The sequence below is a fragment of the Mustela lutreola genome, chromosome 9, assembly GCF_030435805.1.
Source record: "Mustela lutreola isolate mMusLut2 chromosome 9, mMusLut2.pri, whole genome shotgun sequence".
Classification (NCBI taxonomy): domain Eukaryota; kingdom Metazoa; phylum Chordata; class Mammalia; order Carnivora; family Mustelidae; genus Mustela; species Mustela lutreola.
Window position 1 is genome coordinate 96,752,738 of NC_081298.1, and position 21,018 is coordinate 96,773,755.

Genomic DNA, 21,018 nt, shown 5'->3' on the forward strand with positions numbered 1-21,018 from the left:
CATGTACTTGTGATGTCTGCCTGTCAAATAAATAAATAAAATCTTAAAAAAAAAAAAGAAGTTTATTCCAAACAAAGAACAAGCGATGCTCTTGAAGATGTATGTCTAGGATACTTGTAATTATTAAAAATGGAAATAATTTATATTTAGAAATAGAGGAATGGTAAAATAAATGCGTATAGCTCTGCAGTATAATGCACCCATTAAAAATCCCATTTTGCAAAGTATTTTATGACATGGAAAATACCCATGATATGATGTTAAGGAATAAAACAAAAACCAAAAAGCAGCTATTGAAACTGCTTTATTATGATTTAAAATTCATCCTTAAAAGCATGAGTAACTATATGTGGCATAAATATCACAGATAGAAAAAGCCAGTATAGAGGCACCTCGGTGGCTCAGTGGGTTAAAGCCTTTGCCTTCGGCTCAGGCCATGATCCCAGGGTCCTGGGCTCTCTGCTGGGCATCGGGCTCTCTGCTTGGTAGGGAGCCTGCCTCCCCTCTCTCTGTGCCTGCCTCTCTGCCTACTTGTGATTTCTGTTTGTCAAATAAATAAATAAAATCTTAAAATAAATAAATATAAATAGTAAGATTAAAAAAAAAAAAAAGAAAGAAAGAAAAAGCTAGCTTTCCAGAATTTTAACTGGTTATTTGTCAGTAGCGGGATTGTAGATACTTTTTATGTTTTCTTTACAACTTAATGTATTTTCCAAATGTTCTTCTGGGAAGATGTATTGTTTTATTCATTCATTCACTTATTTAATAAATGTGTAGTGACTGTTAGGTGTCAGGCACTCTGCCTTGTGTTGAGGAGATAAAGTAAATAAGACAGCGGATATGTTCTTCACTTTGCTCAGAGTTTACAATTCCTTAAAATTGGGAGAAAAAAGGTTTTTTCCTTAATTCATTTCATTTGACTCAGTAATTCCACTTTTGGGAATCTATCCTAAGGAAATAATCAAGGTAGCAAAAAAAATTATCATATAGAAATGTTTATTAGTGCATTAACCATTAGGCAAAAAAGTTTAGAAGCCACATAAATGCCCAACAGTTATTAACAGTAGTTAATAACATGGGAAAACATTATTCATGTTTTCCACTACTATCAACAGGAAAAAAGTATGCTGCAAAATTATACAGAATCTGACCTCAATTATGTAGTGTAATTAGTCATAAAAGAGAAATTCGGATGTTAACAAGTGTTATTTTTGCATGGTGAAGTAATAATTGATTTGTACTTTTGTGCCTATATTCTTCATATTTCCCAAGTTTTTGCAATGAACAGGTTTAATATTATAATCAGGAAAAACATGCTGCTTTTGTTTTTAAAGACTTGACTCAGACATTATCTGTTAAAAATTCAAGGAGCATACAAAAAGACAATTTACCATTTCCTTAGAGTTTGCCCTGACTTGGTGAAAAAAGGAGAGAAAACTCATACAGAGAGAGCCCACAGCCCATTTCCTTTCTAAAACATTCTTGGGAGAGAGTGGATGAACCACAAATGCAGTAGAGCTACCCCCATCACAGGGACTGGGGAAATTAATTCACTGTGCTCATGAGGCTGAGCAAGGCAAAATAGAAGGAGCACTTGGAGGACTTGGAGACAGAGCCCTGGACCCTAATCCCAAACTCTACCTTGAATCTAACCTTGAGCATGATATTGATAATCTCCCTGAGGTGTGTCTGTATATTAGGGACCTGGGGATATTTCTCACTGCTGTCATTTCCTCATTGAGCAGGTATCATGCAGGGTCAGGGTCCTGCTTTGCCTTGGGTTTGCCTAGAGAGAAAGAACAATGGTGCCTGAGATGTCAGGGTCAAGGCAGCCAAAATCTGGCTCCCTATCTATTCCGGTGTGAAGACTTTGACCCTGACTTCTGACTCTTGCCTTCTAAGTTCAAAGAGAAAGCCCATGGCTGTGGAACATGGCAATTCTGTATAAGCTGAAGCAAGAGGGCTGCCTGCTGGTGCTCCATCAACTACTGAATGCTCAGGTGTACACGGACTGACAGGGCTCCCTTGAACTCACACAAGGCTCAAGTGCATTTAAAATACCAACTTTCCCTCTAATTTAAAGTTCATCAAGACTGAAATCACAGCAGGTTTCACTGCACCTGTATTCAGTCATATATCATGCTCTGGGTTTTCTAAATGTAAGGGTTTGCTGTGCAGTCAAGGAGCAAGTCAGTGCAGAAAGATTTATAGGCATACTTCACTTTCAACAAACTTAATATCTGAAAATTAAAGTACCATAAAAGATAAATTTACAAAAGAATTCATTTCATTACCATTTTGAGTAATTGGTTTACCTTCTACTTCTAAAACGTAAATCGGCTCACCACAACCTGTTTTACACACAACATATCAATCAAGCACATAGAGTTGCATAAAGGAGATGTCTATGGAACTTAGAAATCAGTATTTGGACACCACTGCAAAAGCTGGAAACATTTCTCTGATTGACTACAGAAGGTGAAAAAGACCTCAAATCAAATGATAGATAATCTTTATGCCAAAAGAGTTTAGTAGTTTGGGATTTTTTTTTTTTTTTTTTGAGGGGGGAACATTTCTTCTAGGTCCTTCTTTGGTTTTCTCATAATTCATTGATTTCAGCAAGGCCACTGAAAGAACCCATTTCAGAATCACAGGGGCAGGTGTTTTCAACATCCCTTTATATCCCAGGTAAGCATTTAATACTTGTGTACACATAGATACATACATTAGAGATCTATAGCACCCACAAAAATGTCAATGCAGATAAAGCTGTGCTCTAATAATCAATTTTCCATCCTGCCACCTGAGGAGCCATTCATTCCAGAATGTTAGCCCCAGTATTTGAAAATGCCAACATTTTCATTTTCAATCAGCTTCAGAAACCCTTAGTTAGTTGTAGGAAAGAAAGAGCTTTCAATTGCCTTTGCCAAGCACGTTTCTCTGTGGATACAGGCAGGTTAAAAGCATTGACCTTACATGACAAAAGAAATTTAGAAAAGCTCCTGGGTCAGCTCTCTGGGTCCCTATCTGTGGAGTTCCTGAAGAATAGCCTCGCTGCCTCTCATGCCTGAATGAGAGCTCCTAGCAGCATAGACAGAGCCAAATTAGAATCTTGAGTATTTTATGATTCTAATGAAATGCTCTTCACATACGAATAATATTGGAGAGTTGAGGCGGGAGCAGAAAAATCTCTGGATGTCCAGGAAAAAGTGAAAAATGAGAAATTTTGCTTAGACATACTTAAAACTGGAAAGCACCAAGAGGCTTCCCAGCAAAATAGTAGGCTTGCAAGGATTAATGAAGCCCCAGCCAAGGGCTAGTCCCCTGGCCAACACCTGGGGATCCCCTTCAGGCCTCCATGGTAAATGAGAGGATGAATATATGGAAAGAAGCAAAGCAGGAGTGGAAAGGAAAGTGTCAAAGAGATGAGTGCAGGAGGGGTGAAGAAAATAGGACTAAATGAAGGATGAAGGAGGTGTGTGAAGAAAGGGAGACTGGCTATGAACAAAAAGGAGAAAAGGAAAAAGGAAATAGATAAGGAAATGGTGAGATAAGATGAAGTCCCGCATGCACAAACGACTCAGTTAGGTGTCAGGAAAACCCCAGGGTACAGGTGACCAATCACCACCTTGATCCAGGCACAGTGCAACCCGGAAGCTCCCAGCAAAGCTATGGTCCTCTATGGACACCTTCTCCCTTCTCCACAAAGGGCAGGCTCACCTGTCGAAGGCCACAGCAGTCATGGAGTAGATGCTGGCGAAGACAGCAGCGATGGGGAAGAAGTTGTGGAACTTGCAGTAGAACAGGCCATAGTACCACTCGTTGTGGACAGCATAGGTGAAGTTCACCACTGTGTTGAACGCGGCCATGGATGCCTCTGCGAAAGCCAGATTCACCAGGAAATAGTTAGTCACTGTCCTCATTCTCTTGTGGGCCAGGATGATCCACATCACCACCACATTGCCCACCACAGAGGTCACCACGATGACCGTGTAGGCAGCTGCCCAAAGGACTATTTGCCAGGCCGGCTGCACGAACTGGTTGGGCTCCGAGGTGTTGGTGGAGATATTTGGGAAGAGGTCTGAGTCTACCTGGAGGACGTTATCCATTCTTCCACTAAGTGGTTAAGCCGCCCCGGGGGTCGGGGTCGTGCTTAACCAAGCAGGAGGGCTACAGGCTCTTTCTGGGCAGAACTCTTTCCTTGCAAGCAGGAGAGTTGGCGCTCAAAAGATAAATGCTTCTAGATGCGCGCGGTCTGCCTCTTGTGGTTCCGAATTCCTCCACTTTCAAGCGTCAGGAAGCATTTGAGTTCAGAAATCCGGAGACAGCGTCTCTATTGCGTGGGACTGGAAAAAGGAAAGGAATTCCACGGGTCACGGTTCCGAGAAGCAGGAGACCCCCGCTTATCTGCACCTGCTGCTGCTTGCAACTGCTGTTCCCGCTGCTTGCAGCGGGAAATGCAAAACCCTGTTCTGCAGGAGGACTTGGGGGCGAAGGGGAGAGTGTTCGTCACAGCGTGACCTGAAAAGTTCTGAGTCTATGGCGGGGATTCTGGGGCCCCTGGTCCGTCTGGTGATTTTTTTCCTTTGCTTTTGCTGCGCTGTCGCCGCCGCCGCCGCCGCCTGCAGCTTCGCAGGCGCCTGTCTGGCTCGGGTCCTGCTTGGCTCAGGAGTTAGCAGAACCTCGGCAGGCTGCGCGCGAGGCTTTTATAACCCTCTGCAGAGACGTCACCGCGAAGGGGCAGTACCTGGGCTGCGCACCCGCCAGTCCTGGTGCGCAGCGCCGCAGCTGAACCAGCTGTTGGCAACCGTCTCATTCCACCAACGCAGCCACCTCGCCTTTTGCGGCTACCTGCTGTGGGAATCCTCAAGCCGGGCGCCCCACACACTCCGCGAGGGGGCGCCAGGTGGCCTCGGAGTAACTGAGCCGGACGGCGTCTGCAGGCTGAATGAACCACGGAACCGAAGGATTTGCGAAAGAGCTGTACCGATGATAGACACACAACTTCCAGCGAGAGCAGCCCGGAGCGCTGCGACAGCTCTGCAGAGGCGCCTGCCTGTGGCTGTGGGAGTCGGGCAAATGTGGGGGCGACGTGCCAGCGCTGCGCTCCGGGCCTCTCTCCAGCCCGAGTGTACCACGGGCTCGCCCTGGCTGCTACCGAGAGGAGGTGACGATGCCCAGTTCCAGGTGTCCGGAAAACTACTTTGCTGAGATCGTGTTTAGGAAATACCCCCAAACACCAAGGTCCTTTCTCTGGGTTGACCGATTCCCCTGGGGAGGCAATGATAGACTCTAAGCTTTGGGGATACCTTCCTCAGGTTCCTCGATGACTTGGCCCCTAGGTCCATGAAAAGCTCCAGCTGAGCCCCCTGCGCAGACAGCCGGGACTGGGCTGGGCTCCCTAGGAAGCTTGGTGAGCGCAGCAGCCACCTATCAGCAGTGTGTCGCTCAGACGCGCCTCTCTGGGCCCTCTGCCAGTACCCACTGCGGCCTCGAGTTTACCGCCCGAGGACCTAGGAGCTTCTGCCTCTGCGCCTGGGGGGCCTGCGGGCTAGTGCCAGGCTGGGCGGCGTGGGGGGTTCCTTCCCCTACTCTCTCGCGGGTTTGCATAGGGACGGGAGGGCAGTATTGTCCCCCTTTTCTAGCCACCTCCTCGGCCCCCGGCGGACTTCAAGGCCTCATATGCAAGTCCAATGCCATTTCAAACCGCGGAGCTGGAGTCGGACGCAGGGAGGAGGTGGGAAATGCTTGTCGGTGGGTGCGAACCGTTTTGGAGAAGCCGAGATGGGCTCAAGTTTGGAGGCTTTCCCGCCCAGAGTGCCCAGGAGATACGGTTCGAACCTTCGGAGGCCATCTGTTCCTCTGTCTCCCTCGCGCCCTCCGCTCCTTTCACTGCGGGAACTCAGAACTGTGCGACATGAACAGCGCTGAGGCTCGCTGTTGGCGCTAGCCCGCCTTCTCCCGGGAGCTGCTTTTACGCACTAGTCCTGTCTGGTTACGCGCCTCTTAGGGGAGCAAGCAAAACATCTGGCAGAAAACGCTTTAAGGTTTACAAATTGATTGTACCGATTGATGCCAGGCTAAAATCTGCCAGTTCATTTTAGTTTTGCTGAAGCCTGGAATTTCAGCATGTATATGAACCTCACCTTGCACCCCTAAACCTGAAGAGAAAACTCCAGTGATGTCTGGGGGAGCACAGCACGCACTTATTTAGACAGGTTGCAAAGAAGGAACCTTCTCGAAGGGAAGTCCTCTTCCACCCTGGATCTCTCATAACTGCTTCCAGTAGTGGGTATTAGAGCTCTTTTAAGCTTTTCCATTCTAAAATATGTAAAATGTTATAACACTGCTAATGCATAGTGTTTATTTTCCTATTAGAAAATTTGAATTTCTAAGTTTTTTTTTTTTTTTTTTGGCTGTGTGGATTTTCCTTCCCATAAATTGTCTATTCACATATTTTGTCCCTTTTTCTGTTAGACTGCTTTCCAGTCACTTTTTTCTCAGAGCTCTTTGTATATTATAGATATAAACACTGCCTATTATTAATATTTCAAGTATTTCTCTAATGCTATTATTTATCTCTTGAATTAATGTATTTGTCATAAAAACTTAAACAATTTTTTATGTTGTCTGTATTTACTTTAGTAGCACTTGAGTTTTCAAGTCTTGGTTTAAAAAAAGTCTTACAAAATCCTGGCTTTTTTCCATCGTGGGTTTTCTTGGCAGTTCTTTCTTTTCTTCTTTCCTATCTTTTTCCTTCCTGCTTGCCTTCCTTCCTCTTCCTTCTCTTTTTCTTTCTTCCTTTCTCTTTCTCCTATTTCTCTTTTCTCTTTCTTTTTTTTTCTTTCCATCCATCAATTCATCCATCCAACCATCCATCCTTCCTTCCTTTCTTTCCAATAAGGTCTTTAGTTCACCTGCAGTTTGTTATTGTGTATTATATAAATTATTTTTTCATATTAATTAAACCATTATCCATGTCATAGATTAAATTTACAAATACATGTGATTTAATAGTTATATTCTCCAGTCTTTCCTACTGATCCATTTGTCTATTCCTACAGCAATACCAGGTATATATGTATATATGTATTTGATTAATATCATCTTCTACTTTGCCTAGCCTCCTTGCAATTAGGAAGAGACTAATTTAGCCAATAGGTTGTGAGTGGAAATGATGTGTGTCACTACTAGGCTGAAGCATAGAAGAGTGTGTGTGTGTATGTATGTGTATGAGAGAGAGAGAGAGAGAGAAAGAGAGAGACTTCCCCCATGGATTCTCTCCACCAAGTCCCAAATGATGCAGCCACAAGAAGACAGGCCTTAATTACCTTGAGTACCCAAGTGACTGTATAAGCTAGGCTGCTGGCCATTTTGGACATGTAGTATAAGTAGGAAATGAATTTTTGTTGTATTAAGGCACTAGGTTTGGGGATTAATTTGTTACTCACCATGTTATAGCTTATCCTGACTAATACAGGAATAAATATTCCGATATCTGGTAAGGCAAGTTCATCTGGATGCTCATTTCATGCTTTTTAAAATCCATTTTTAGACATCACATTTAAATTTTAAATTCAATTTAAAAATTAAACAAAACAAACTGCAGTAGTATTTTAATTAGAACTGTGTGAAACTTACTGAATTTTGACAAAATTGACATTTTTGATATATATTTTTTAATCTAAGAACATGGTATGCCTTTCCATTTATTCAAGTCTTATTTATACCTCTCAAAAAGATTTTATAATTTTGATTAAAATAGATCCAGTCTTTTGGTACATAATTTCCATATATTTTGTAGGTTTTGTTTATATTTTAAATGAAATACTTTTCTTTTTTTATTTTAGATCAAAGAAAACCCATTGTCTTCTGTGTATATGTATTTATGTTTATGTGTATGAGTGTCTTTCTTTGTATGTATCCTCATCATTTTATTGAATTTTGTATTTATTCTGCTTTTTATTTGCTTTTCTTTGCGTTTTCAATCACATCATTAGCATATTTTTGTTTCACTGAATTTCCTTTACCTTCTAGGACAATGTTTAATTAACATTGGTGATAAGAGGTATTTCTGTATAGTTTCTGAATTTAAATTAAGATGACTTTGAATTTTTACTATTTAGGAGAATATTTGTTGTTAAATTTGCTAAATAGGCTCTTATGTTTAAATAGTTTCCTTCTACTTTATTTTACCTAGAAAATTTTAAATGAATGTCTTATAAATTTCTTTTATTTTTAAATGCGTTTTTCAGGATCTGTTGATATGATTGTGTAATTTTTTTTTCACTAATTTGTTGACATAATGGATTAAATGAATAGATTTCCCAACACTCGACCCAACCTAGCATTCCTGGCACAATATCTGCTTGGGTAAAGGCTATATTATTTCTTTGATATATTGCTGGATTCAACTTTATTTAACATTTTTACATCCATTTTTCTAAGTGAAACTGATGTAGAGATTTTTTTCCTTTTCTTTTTTCATATATTAATATTATGCACCAGAAAGTGAAATGAGAAGCATCTCATCTCTAACTATGGCAAGAAATACTAGTCTTGGCCCCTGAACTACTCAAGAACTAGTGAGAAATGTAAGTCCCTGGGCCATCACAGTACTACTAAATTAGAATCTGCATTTTAGTAAGAACTTAGGTTATTTGTATGCATATTAAAGTTGAAGGGTTTTTTTTTTTTTTTTAAGATTTTTATTTACTTATTTGACAGAGAGAGAAGCAATGAGAGAGGGAATACAAGCCGGGGAAATGGGAGAGGGAGAAGCAGGCTTCTCATTGAACAGAGAGCCTGTCGCAGGGCTTGATCCAAAGACCCTGGGATCATGACCTGAGCTGAAAGCAGATGCTTAATGACTGAGCCACTCAAGCACTATGTAAGGTTTGAGGAGTTTAAAATAGATCCAGTGTTTTCTAAGTTTCTTAATGATAAGAAACTCTTGAGTTGGTTGTTAATAAACATAATCCGGTTCCAAGGAAAACTGATTTGGTGAATCTGATTGGGGTTCAGTGGTCTGTGTTTTTACCAAGTACGCTGGGTCAGTTTTCTCTTCAAGCAAGTTTTGGAAATATGTGGACCTTTTACTTTAAACAGCACAAAACTAGATGAGTTCTTTCTTCATCTCAAGGAAATTTTTAGCTAGTTTATTATTATTATTATTATTATTATGTCTTCTCTATTAGCCCTGTCTTCTCCTTTTGAGACTCTCATTATTGTCATGGTAGGTTTTCTAGAACCATCCTCTGGATGTTTATAAACGATTCCTGCTCTCATTCTTAGATCTCAGTATCCAGGCTCTTCTGTTTTGGTACTTTCTCCAAGTTCTGTTGATCTCCCAGCACAGTCCAGCCTGCCTGGTTCTACTCTCTTCTCAGCTTAACTCCCAACAGAGCCCCAGGGCTCATTTATATCCAGCTGCCCTTAAGGCCTGAAGCCACGTGGCTGATAGGAGAGAACGTTGGAGTTGCTGGGAAAAGGAACGCAGCTGTGTTCAGGTCCCCATACACTCTGATCTCCTGAAGCCACTGGTGTGGAAACATCACCTTCCCCCTCCAGTGTGGATGAGTTACTACTATTAGTCACTGGCTTCCTTTCTTAGCCATCCTTTTTAAGACAAACTGGTATACATTATATCTCTTGGAAATTACATTGTTACTCCTCTGAAGGTAGGAACCATGTTATTCAACTATTGGTTTGCTAGCAGTCCCTTCCCTACATGGCACGATTAATACATATGTATTGGGTTGGATTGAATTGCTTGATAATGGTTGAATTTAGAAAGGTGGTGTGAGACAGGGAGGCCGCACCAGAACAGAATTCATCAAACTGCAAATCTTCCCAATACAAAAACAACAATAACATTAATAAAAATAACAGGAAGTAAGGGGAGGACGGAAAGGGTATATGGCTCTTCAACAATGCTTTCTGGAACAACTGTTCTCTACCTGCTTTACAGGTAGTCACTATCTGCCTGTGCTTTTAGCTTTAGCTTTCTGAAACACTTTGTTTTATGTGCGTTTCTATATATACTATAGCATATAGCATAGATTTTGAGTTTCTTTTCATGAGCTAATGTAAAAATCATTTTCCTTTGAGTTAAAATGATTCATATTTAATGATATGACTGATACATTTGGCTTTAAGTCTGTTATTTTACATTATATTCCCGAATGTATTTTTTTGCATTTATGGGCAAATGTATATGGTGTTATATACATGGCGTTTGCTTCAAAAAATGATTGTGTTATTTAGAAAGACTTGTGTGGCTTTTTTTCCTAGTAGGTAATTTTATACTCATATCTTTTATAATGCTCTTAGTCTCTTTTTGTCGTATAGACTTCTGTTATTTGGCTTATCAGCTTCAAATGATATTGTAAATCTTCCACCTATTACCCATGTTGTGATATATGAGCATTTCCCTTCAACTGAGCCATACTAACCTGCTGTCTTTGCAGGTCAAAAATGCCTGTTGATCAGCATATCATATGGCTTAATTTGGTAATACTTTTCCCTTTTATTTCTTTTCTCTTCCCATTTTAAAAGATGTGTTATTTCTATTTTGACAAAATATTTTTTCTTTCACATGTATCTTTGTTTTTGTTTTGGTCTTAGACCTATAATGAAATACATCCAATGGTCATCATCAGCCCTTTTGCTAAAATTTCTGCATCGATCTTTAGGCTGAAAGAAGTTCTTCTGCAGTTAGCTCTTCAGAAAGACCTCATAAGTAGAGCCTTGCATTTTTAAGACTGCTTTCTGTTGCTCTCACACTAGAAGTTTAGTTTCATCATATATTCTTTTACTTTAAAAATAAGCACTAAAAACTACACATACTAATTGGCATGTTTTACGGACTTCTATGATTTTATGGACATAAAATTTGGGGGCTTTGCATGCCTCTCATTTTGTTTTTTGTTTGTTAAGATTTTTAATTTATTTAAGAGAGAGAGAGAGAGATGGTGTGAGAGAGCTGGGGTGGGGGGAAGAGAGAGAGGTAGAAGCAGACTCCCCAAGGAGCAGTGAGCTCGATTCTAGGACCTTGGGATCGTGACCTGAGCAGATGCTTAACTGACTGAGCCACCCAGGCACCCCATCTCTCAATTCTTAAAGAAAATCACTATTTTCTATTACTGGAGAATGTTTTCAGATCTGTTAAGTTGTTGTAACTACTTAAATATTTCTGTTCTATTACTGGAGAATATTTTAGAGAAAAGTTAAAGACCATTTATATTTGAAATGAAAATGTATATCTATATTTATATTTCAAATAAAATTTCATTGAAATATGAATTGACACAGAAAATGACACGTATCCTAAGTGCAGAACTCAATAAATCACAGGAAGTAAACATATCTGTGTAAACACATCCTAGGGGAAAAAGACTATTACCAGAATGATAGAGACCCTCTCTCAGCCATCTCCAAAGATAACCCTACCTTAGCTTCTAAAAATGCAGATTCAATTTGCATGTTTTTTTGAATTTTAAGTTAATGGAATTACGCCTGTATAGCTTCTTTTACCCCATATTACAATGGTGAGATTCATTTATGTTGTTTGTAACGAGTTCACTCTTTTTTAAAAGTTTATTTAATTTAAAATAAATTAATGAACATACAGTGTATTATTAGTTTCAGAGGTAGAGTTTAGTGACTCATCAGTTGTATGTAACACCTAGTGCTCATTCCATCAAGTGCCCTCCTCCTTAATTCCCATCATCCAATTATCCCATCTCTCCATCCACTTCCCCTCCAGCAATCCTGTTTGTTTCCTATAGTTAAATCTCTCTAGTTTGTTTCCATCTCTTATTTCATCTTGTTTTAGTTTCTCCTCCCTTCCCCTATGTTCATCTGTTCTGCTTCTTGAATTCCACATATGAGTTCATTCTCATTGCCATATAGCATTCTATTGTTTGAAAATACTAGTTTACTCATTTACTGTTGATGGACACTTGATTGTTTTTTGTATTTCGCAATAAGAACAATGTCACTATTTCTTAAGCACATGTTTACCCAGTTTTGTTGGAAATATGCCCAGGAATACAATTACTGGGTCATGAGTTTGCGTATGCTCAGCTTTAGTAGATATTTACAAACACATAGTTCCTTGCGACAATTACAATCCCCATAGCAACACACATAAGTTTTCCAGGTGCTTCACATCCTTGCAAATAAATAGGACTGTCAGTTTTCTTTATCTCTGCCATTCTGATGGGTGGGATATCCCACTTTCATTTTGGTTTGTGTTTTACTGATGAATGAAAGAATGTGGTGGAGCACCTTTTCATATAATTTTTGGAAAGTGTCTGTTTTAGTTGTTTGATTTTTTTAATTGGTTTTCTCTTTTATTGATTTGTAAGAGTTCCTTAGATGAAATAGGTCCTTTGTCAGTTATTCTGTAGTTTGCCTTTGTCTTTTGATGGCTAGAAATTCCCATTTTTAATGTATCACCTTTCCCCGCAATTTTACAGTCAATGCTTTTTGTGCTTTAAGAAATCTTTGTTTATCCCAAGATCATGAAGATGTTATGTTATCTTCCATTAACTTGATTCCTTTAACTTTTATATCTATCTCTATAATCTAATTGGAATTGATTAATGTGTACGGTATGAACTAGAGGGTTAAGATTCATGTTCATCTTTATTGATATTCAATTGTCCTAGAACAGTTTACTTAAAAGAATGTTCTTTCTCTACTGTCTTCAATGCCACCTCTGCCATAAATCAAGTAATTCTGTATGAGAAGGTCTATTTTTGGAATCTCTATTTTGTTCCGTTGGCCTTTTGAATACCCTTGCCCTAGTATTATTACAACTCTATAATAAGCTGTCATATAATCTAGCAGTATAAGTTCTCATTTTTTTCCTTGAAATAGCCTTAGCTATTCTTAGCCCTTTGCATTTCCATACAAATTTTAGAATTTATCAGTTTTTACCAAAAAGCCAAACTCTGTGGCAATTTAAACTGGGACTGTTTTGAATCTCTAGACTTATTTGGAAAGGGTCTATATCTTTACCATACTTATTTAGATCTTCTTAATGCTTCTCATTTAAGTTTTATAATTTCCAATATGGAGGTCTTACACATCTTAGATGTATTGCTAGATGTTCAATCTCTTTGATACTTTGATGCGGTTGTGATAGTTTTTCAAATTTTACTCTCTAAATGTTGCTAATATATAGATATACAATTGACCTTTGTATTTTGATTTTATATTTATAACTCTGGTAAATTCACTCAATAATTCTCATGGTTTAGATTTCCCTGGATTTTTTTTTTTTATTTTACACATTGCCTTTACTTTTTAAAGTTTTTATTTAAATTCTAGTTAGCACATAATGTAATATTAATTTCAGGAGTAGAATTTAGTGATTCATCACTTACATATAATACCCAGTGCTCAGCTCAACAAGGGCCATCCTTAATACTCACCAGCCATCTAGCCCATCCCCCACATACCTTTCCTTCAGCAATCGTCAGTTTGTTCTCTATAGTTTAGAGTCTCTTATGGTTTGCATCCCTTCTCTTTTTTCCCCTTCCCCATGTTCATTTGTTATGTTTCTTAAATTCCAAATATGAGTGAAATCATGTGATAGTTGGCTTTCTCTGACATATTTCATTTAGCATAATACACTTTAGCTCCATCCACATCATTGCAAATGGCAAGATTTTATTCTTTTTGATGATTGAGTAATATTCCATTACAAATATATACCACCTCTATTTTATCCATTCTTTAGTCAATGGACTGATAGACATTTGGGCTCTTTCCATAATTTGGCTATTGTTGATAATGTGGCTATAAACATCAGGGTTCATGTGCCTTCAAATCAGTATTTTTGTATCCTTTGGGTAAATACCTAGGAGTGCAATTACTGGATTGTAGGGTAGTACTATTTTTAACTTTCTGAGGAACCTCCATACTGTTTTACACAGTGGCTGCACCAGTTTGCATCCCCACCAACAGTATAAGAGGGTTTCCCTTTTCCCACCTCCTCACCAACATCTGTCATTCCCTGAGTGGTTGATTTTAGTCAGTCTGACAGGTGTGAGTTGGTATCTCATCATGGTTTTGATTTGTGCTTCCCTGATGACGAATGATGTTGAGCATCTTCTCTTGTGTCTGTTAGCTATCTGGAGTCTTCTTGTCTTCTTCTTGTTCATGTCTTCTGCTCATTTCTTAACTGGGTAATTTGTTTTTTGAGTGTTGAGTCTGATAAGTTCTTTATAGATTTTGGATATTAACCCTTTATCAGATATATCATTTGCAAATATCTTCTCCCCTTCTGTAGGTTACCTTTTAGTTTTGTTGCTTGTTTCCTTAGCTATGCAGAAAATTTTTATCTTGATAATATCCCAATAGTTCATCTTTGCTTTTGTTTCCTTTGACTCCAGAGACTTGTCTAGCAAGAATTTGCTATGGACAATGTCAAAGAGGTTGTTGTTGGTGTTCTCCTCTAGGATTTTAATGGTTTTCTGTTTCACATATAGGTCTTTCATCCATTTTGAATTGATTTTTGTGTATGGTCTAATACAGTGGTCAGTTTCATTCTTCTTCATGTTGCTATACAATACCATTTGTTGAGAGACTATTTTTTTTCCATTGAATATTATTTTCTGCTTTGTTAATGATTAGTTGACCATACAGTTGTGGGTCCATTTCTGGGTTTTCTACCCTATTCCACAGATCTATATGTCTGTTTTTGTGCCAGTATCATATTATCTTGACAACTACAGTTTTGTAATATAGCGTGAAGTCCAGAATCGTGATGTTTCCAGATTTGCTTTTCTTTTTCAAGATTGCTTTGGCTATTGGGGGTCTTTTGTGGTTCCGTACAAATTTTAGGATTGTTTGTTTTAGCTCTGTGAAAAATGCTAGTGGAATTTTCATAGGGATTTCATTAAATCTGAAGATTTCTTTGGGTAATATAGACATTATTTTAAAGATTTTATTTATTTATTTATTTATTTGACACAGAGAGAGAGAGATTACAAGTAGGCAGAGAAGCAGGCGGGGGGGGGGGGGGAAGCAGGCTCCCCGCTGAGCAGAGAGCCTGATGTGGGGCTCAATCCCAAGACCCTGGGATCATGACCTGAGTGGAAGGCAGAGGCTTAACTCACTGAGCCACCCAGGCTCCCCTAGTATAGACATTTTAACAATGTTTTTTTCTTCCAGTCAATAGGTGTGGAATGTTTTTCCATTTCTTTGTGTCATCTTCAATTTCTTTCACAAGTGTTGTATAGTTTTCAGAGTACAAATCTTTTACCTCTTTGATTAGGTTCATTCTTAGAATCTTATGGTTTGAGGAACAGTTGTAAATGGTACTGATTCCCTGATTTCTCTTTCTGCTGCTTCATTATTGGTGTATAGAAATGTAACAGATTTCTGTACACTGATTTTGTATCCTACAATTTTGCTGAATTCATATATCAGTTCTAGCAATTTTTCAGTAGAATCTTTTGGGTTTTCTCCATAGAGTATCATGTCATTTGTGAAAAGTAAAAGTTTGCCTTCTTCCTTGCTGATTTGGATGTATTTTATTTCTTTTTGTTGTCTGATTGCTGAGGCTAAGACCTCCAATACTATTTTAAATGACAATTGCTGGATAAAGTATTCTTGGCTGCAGAGTTTCCCCACTCAGCATGTTCAATATAGCATGCTATTCTCTTCTGGCCTGCCAAATTTCTGTGGAGAGATCTGCTCCTAACCTTATTTGTCTTCCCTTGAAGGTTAGGGATTTGTTTTCCCTTGTTGCTTTCAGGATTCTTTCCTTAGCTCTGTATTTTGCAAATTTTACTACTATATATCTTGATATTGGCCTGTTTTTGTTGATTTTGATGGGAGTTCTCTGTGCCTCCTAGATTAGGATGTTTTGTTGCCTTCCCCCAATTAGGGAAGTTTTCAGCTATAATTTCTTCAAATAAACCTTCTGCCCTTTTCCCTTTCTTATTCTTCTGGGACTCCTATGATACAAATGTTATTACGCTCTGTCAAGTTTCTGAGTTCTCTAAGTCTATATTCATGATCCAATATTTTTCCTTCCCTCTTCTTTTCAGCTTCATTGGATTCCTCTGGAATTTCTATCTGTAGAATCACTAGAAGGAATAAAGAGTTTTCATTCTACAAGATTTTGCTTCATATATATATCTATATATTGTTAAAATGTCTATACTAGGGGAGCCTGGGTGGCTCAGTGGGTTAAAGCCTCTGCCTTTGGCTCAGGTCATGATCTCAGGGTCCTGGGATTGAGCCCCACATCAGGCTCTCTGCTCAGCGGGGAGCCTGCTTCCTCCTCCCTCCCTTTCTCTCTCTGCCTGCTTCTCTGCCTACTTGTGATCTCTGTTTGTCAAATAAATTTGAAAAATCTTTAAAAATATATATATATGACTTATATATGTGTGTGTATGTGTATGTGTGTGTGTGTGTGTGTGTGTGTGTGTGTATGACTTTACCCTTTTAACCTTATGAAATAGACCTCTTCATCTCCAGAAATATTTCTTGCCTTTGAGCCTACTGAAATTGGTGTTGCTACTCCACCTTTATTTTGGTTAGTATTTCCAAAGTATATTTTATTATTTAGTTGTAGAATCTTCATTTCTTTCCTTTATGGTTTCCAGTTCTCTACTACAATTTTCCATCTTGTTATTTAATTTCTTAAACATGTTACCACAATCTCTTTAATGTCCATGGTTGGTAAGTACAATATCTGGATATCCTGGGAGTTTGTACTGTCTATTTTTTGTCTTGGTTTTTGGCCAATTCTTATATTCCTGCATGCTTAATTATTTTCATTGTATGACAGAAAAGGTGTCTGAAAAATTACAGAGATGTTTTTGGCCATTAGATGATATTATATTCCCCAGTAGAGGAGTTACTTCTGCTCCTGGCATGTGGTTAGAATGATTTTAATCCAATCAGGGCTTGTGCTGTTATGAAGTGATAGTTTAGTCTTTGTGAGGTCTGGTCTATTCTCAGTTCACCACCACTCCTACGGTAGTGGGGTTTTTTGGGAGTCCACACTGAATCCTTGGACACCTACAAGGACCCTTCCTTCTTTGTGAGCACTGAAGTCCATTTGTATGCATGTGTGTGTGTGCAAATATTGGGATTTCCTTTTTTAAAAAATATTATTTTTTTAGTATAATTGATGTACAATGTTATATTAGTTTCAGATGTACAATCTAGTGATTTGACAAGTTTATACATTATGTTATGTTCATCACAAGTATAGCTACCCTCTGTCCTGTTATGTCACTATTACTATATCATTGACTGTATTTCTTATACGGTGACTTTTATTTCTAGGACCTACTCATTTCATAATTGGAACCCTGTATCTCCCACTCCCTTCACCCATTTTTTGTCTTGTCAACCCCATGAAACTATTAACACCTCTGTTCAGTTCCTCAGCCTCTTAGACACTGCTTAAGAAAAGGCAAAAGCTTTGAGGAAGAGGGGTCAAAGTGATTGGCAGGAGAGGGAGGCAGCTACTAGGCAGTGAGCAGTGCCTATTTAACAAGTATGGCAGTGTTTCAATTTTTTAAATTAATAGACTTTATATTTTAGAGATGTTTTAGGTTCTTTATTTAAAAAATGAACAGCATGTACAGAAAGTACCCATATACTCCCTCCTACCACCAGTTTTATTAGCCTTAATAGTGCATACCAAATGAATAACTGCCCTGATTTACTGCCAGTCCTCCTGTCTCACAGGAGAGGAGCCCAAAGAAGCTTAAAGTTTTAGGGTCCTGATCTGCTCCCACACTGATGACTCTTGGTTTCTACCTGCCTGTCTGAGATGACAAGCTGTCACTAGTAAGCACATAGGTAAGGAGTATTTTGTCAGTGTATATCTATGAATAGAATTGATCCCCCACTTTACAGCCAAAATTCTATCCTATAGACAAGGTGTCAAATCACACTGACAGATGCCTGCCCGCAAAACCATTGGCATTTACTCCTTTCATCTTCCTTATATGGTGTTACTGGCAATAGTTTAAAAATATAAAAAGGAGAGGTTTGTGAGAATCAGCTAATGCCTTCACGGGAGCCTGAACTAAGCAGGTCAGCAAAGCATGAAAAGCCCTCAGATTCCTTTTCCTACCAGTCTCCAAAAAGGGAAAACATTTCTGACTTCATTTCCTAACTACTGATCCACTTGGACCTGTTATCTGTGTCAGATATAAAAGGAATTATGTGGGTTAGTCCCTAAAATCTATAAAGAGCTTATCAAACTCAACACCCCCCCTCCAGAAAACACATAATCCAGTTAAGAAATGGACAGAAGGCATAAATAGACATTTTTCCAAGGAAGACATCCAGATGGCTAAAAGACACATGAGAAGATGCTCAACATTACCCATCATCAGCGAGACACAAATCAAAACCATGATGAGATCCCAACTCACACCTTTCAGAATGGCTAAAATTAACCACTCAGAAGTGTTGGTGAGGATGCAGGGAAAGGGGAGCCCTCTTGCACTGTTGGTGGGAATGCAAACTGGTGCAGCCACTGTGTAAAACAGTATGGAGGTTCCTCAGAAAGTTAAAAATAGAACTACCCTGCTATCCAGCAATTGCTCTCATAGCTATTTACCCACAGGATACAAAAATACTGATTTGAAGGAACATACGCACCCCAATGTTTATAGTTGCATTATCAACAATAGCCAAATTAAGGAAAGAGCCCAGATGTCCCTCAACTGATGAATGGATAAAGAAAAGGGTGTGTGTGTGCGTGGGTGTGTGTGTGCGTGGGTGTGTGTGTGTGTGTGTAAAATGAAATATTATTCAGTCATTAAAAAGAATGAAATCTTGCATTTACAATGATGGGTGGAGCTAGAGTATATTACGCTAAGTGAAATAAGTCAGAGTAAAATGAATATCGTATGATCTCACTCATACATGGAATTTAAGAAAGAAACAGATGAACATATGGGAAGGAGAGAAGGGAGAGAGGAAAATAAACCATAGGAGACTCTTAACTATAGAGAACAAACTGAGGGTTGTTTGTTCTTTTTGTGATGAGCACTGCATATTGTATGTAAGTGATGAATCACTGAATCTACTTCAGAAACCAATATTACACAAGATATTAACTAAGTAAAATTTAAATTAAAAAATTAAATTAAATTAAATTAAAATAAAAAAATGAAAAGAACTTTATATTATTGAAATATTGCCTCACAAATTTTCTTAGGGTAGAAATTCTATGAAGTTCTTTAATTCTCCCATAGAATTTTACAGAGGCCTTTAACTATCAATCGTAGTTGTGACATGGACAGGGGTAATAGGAGAAATCTTTCCTGGACCAATTCCCACTCTCATCTGGACTACTATATACTTACTATATTTCATAAAGTCTAGATAAAACTGGCATTGGTCAATGATAATTTCAAAGAGATTTCAACCAGGTGATTTGGGACGTTTGCTTGTCTAATGTCCTTTTATTTGTCTTCAAGCCGTTTTTCTTTAATCTATCACCATCTTCATTAAGCGTTAAAACTGAGAGGGACTCTTGAACTCTTCAGACACCTTCCTAAATGGATAAAAGCTTTATGAATGAAGGCTATTTTTTCCTTATCTTCAAGACCCATCTGCATCTGGTATATCTACTCCAAAAATAGTACCACAGTGAACTGCGTGCTCCTTATCAAATAATCTAGTACATCTTGTACTACAGGGTGCTGTGTAATCATCAACATTAATCACATAATTAAGAATATGGTATTCCATACATAACCAAATGTTTCTTTTTTCTCACAACTGCAATTGAGAAAGCACATGGTCTGTGGGTTTTGGTAATGATCCAGTTAAATACCAGTTCTTTAATATGGTTCCTCAGATCATTAACTGTCAATAGATCTTCCCTTGAATGCTCAAGTCATTTAGTTTTATGGTGTGCAGGTTGACTTGAACATACCTTGTATCACATTCTTGCAGAGAAAATTGTCTTGCTACTGCTCCAAGCACTTTGTTTTCATTTCTCCTTCACATCTCAGGAACTGAAAGGTCATCAAAGTTAAATCTGTCTGAATTCAGATCATGGAATTTTCTAGAACAAAGCAATTTGAGAGTTGTTTTATTTCTCGCTTGCCTCCATGATATGATATGAAGACTAATGTGATCAATGAAGAACATAATGAAATACCTCATCTGCCACAACCTTTAAAAGCATTAGTGTTTGCTCTAATAAAGGCTTTTTCTCTCCTACTATTTACATGGAATATGAACATATATAACAGTTGGCTGTATAATCTGTTCATTGAATTTCAACCTCACCTAAGATTGGTAATCATTCTTGGTTCACTCAGTAAATATTTGAGTATCAGACTCTACAATGTATATGGTAAATAAGTATGATCCCTGTCATCAACAAGGGAGACAGATAGGCAAAGGCAATACAGCATGATAAGTGTGACATTAGAGGAAGCAGGGAGCATATAAAAAGGGGACCTGGCCCAGAGCTGGCAAGTCAGAGCAGGTGTCACAAGGGGAATGACATCTGAGATAGCTAGGCCATGCTACAGTAATAAACAACCCTCATACCCAAGTGGATTAACCCAATAAAATTTTATTTCTTGCTTTTGTAAGAAGAATTTCCTAGGTCAAAACTATTCACATAGCTGCACCAAGTAAGGAGGTTGAGAAAGGTAGTTATCATGCCCAAAAGGAGAAATGTGAGACAGAATTTCTGAATGCATAGTATTATCTCTGCCAGAACTGATCCTTCTGGTCATCATATATTCATTGTATTCTTCCTCCCACACACAGAATGTACTCCCCAAGGGAGTTAATTCAGTATCTCATCCACTTAGAGCATCAAATCCAAGAGTCCAGGATCTCTGGATAAATCAGGTATGAATGTGGACTTCATTGGTCTAGAGACACATGAACTAAAAAGAGATGAATATCTGTGTTTCCACCCTACACCCAACATATAATCATAAAATAGGATAGGAGGAACCACAGTGACAACTCTCTCATTTGGAAAGGAGTAGAATGAGA

At 38.6% G+C, this 21,018-nt stretch overlaps 1 protein-coding gene across 4 annotated transcripts in view; it reads right to left on the reverse strand.

Annotated features, from left to right (window-relative positions):
- TACR1 (tachykinin receptor 1) overlaps positions 1-21,018 on the reverse strand; it is a 170,047-nt gene that overhangs the window by 142,838 nt on the left and 6,191 nt on the right. For 2 of the 4 annotated variants that reach the window (XM_059188170.1, XM_059188169.1), the window contains exon 1: positions 3,721-4,688. In XM_059188170.1, coding sequence (XP_059044153.1) covers positions 3,721-4,109 — 389 coding nt within the window. In that variant the 5' untranslated portion in view covers positions 4,110-4,688. Of the gene's footprint in view, positions 1-3,720; positions 4,689-19,933; positions 20,066-21,018 lie in introns of those variants that run through there. The other 2 variants (XM_059188171.1, XM_059188172.1) reach the window with 2 other exon arrangements.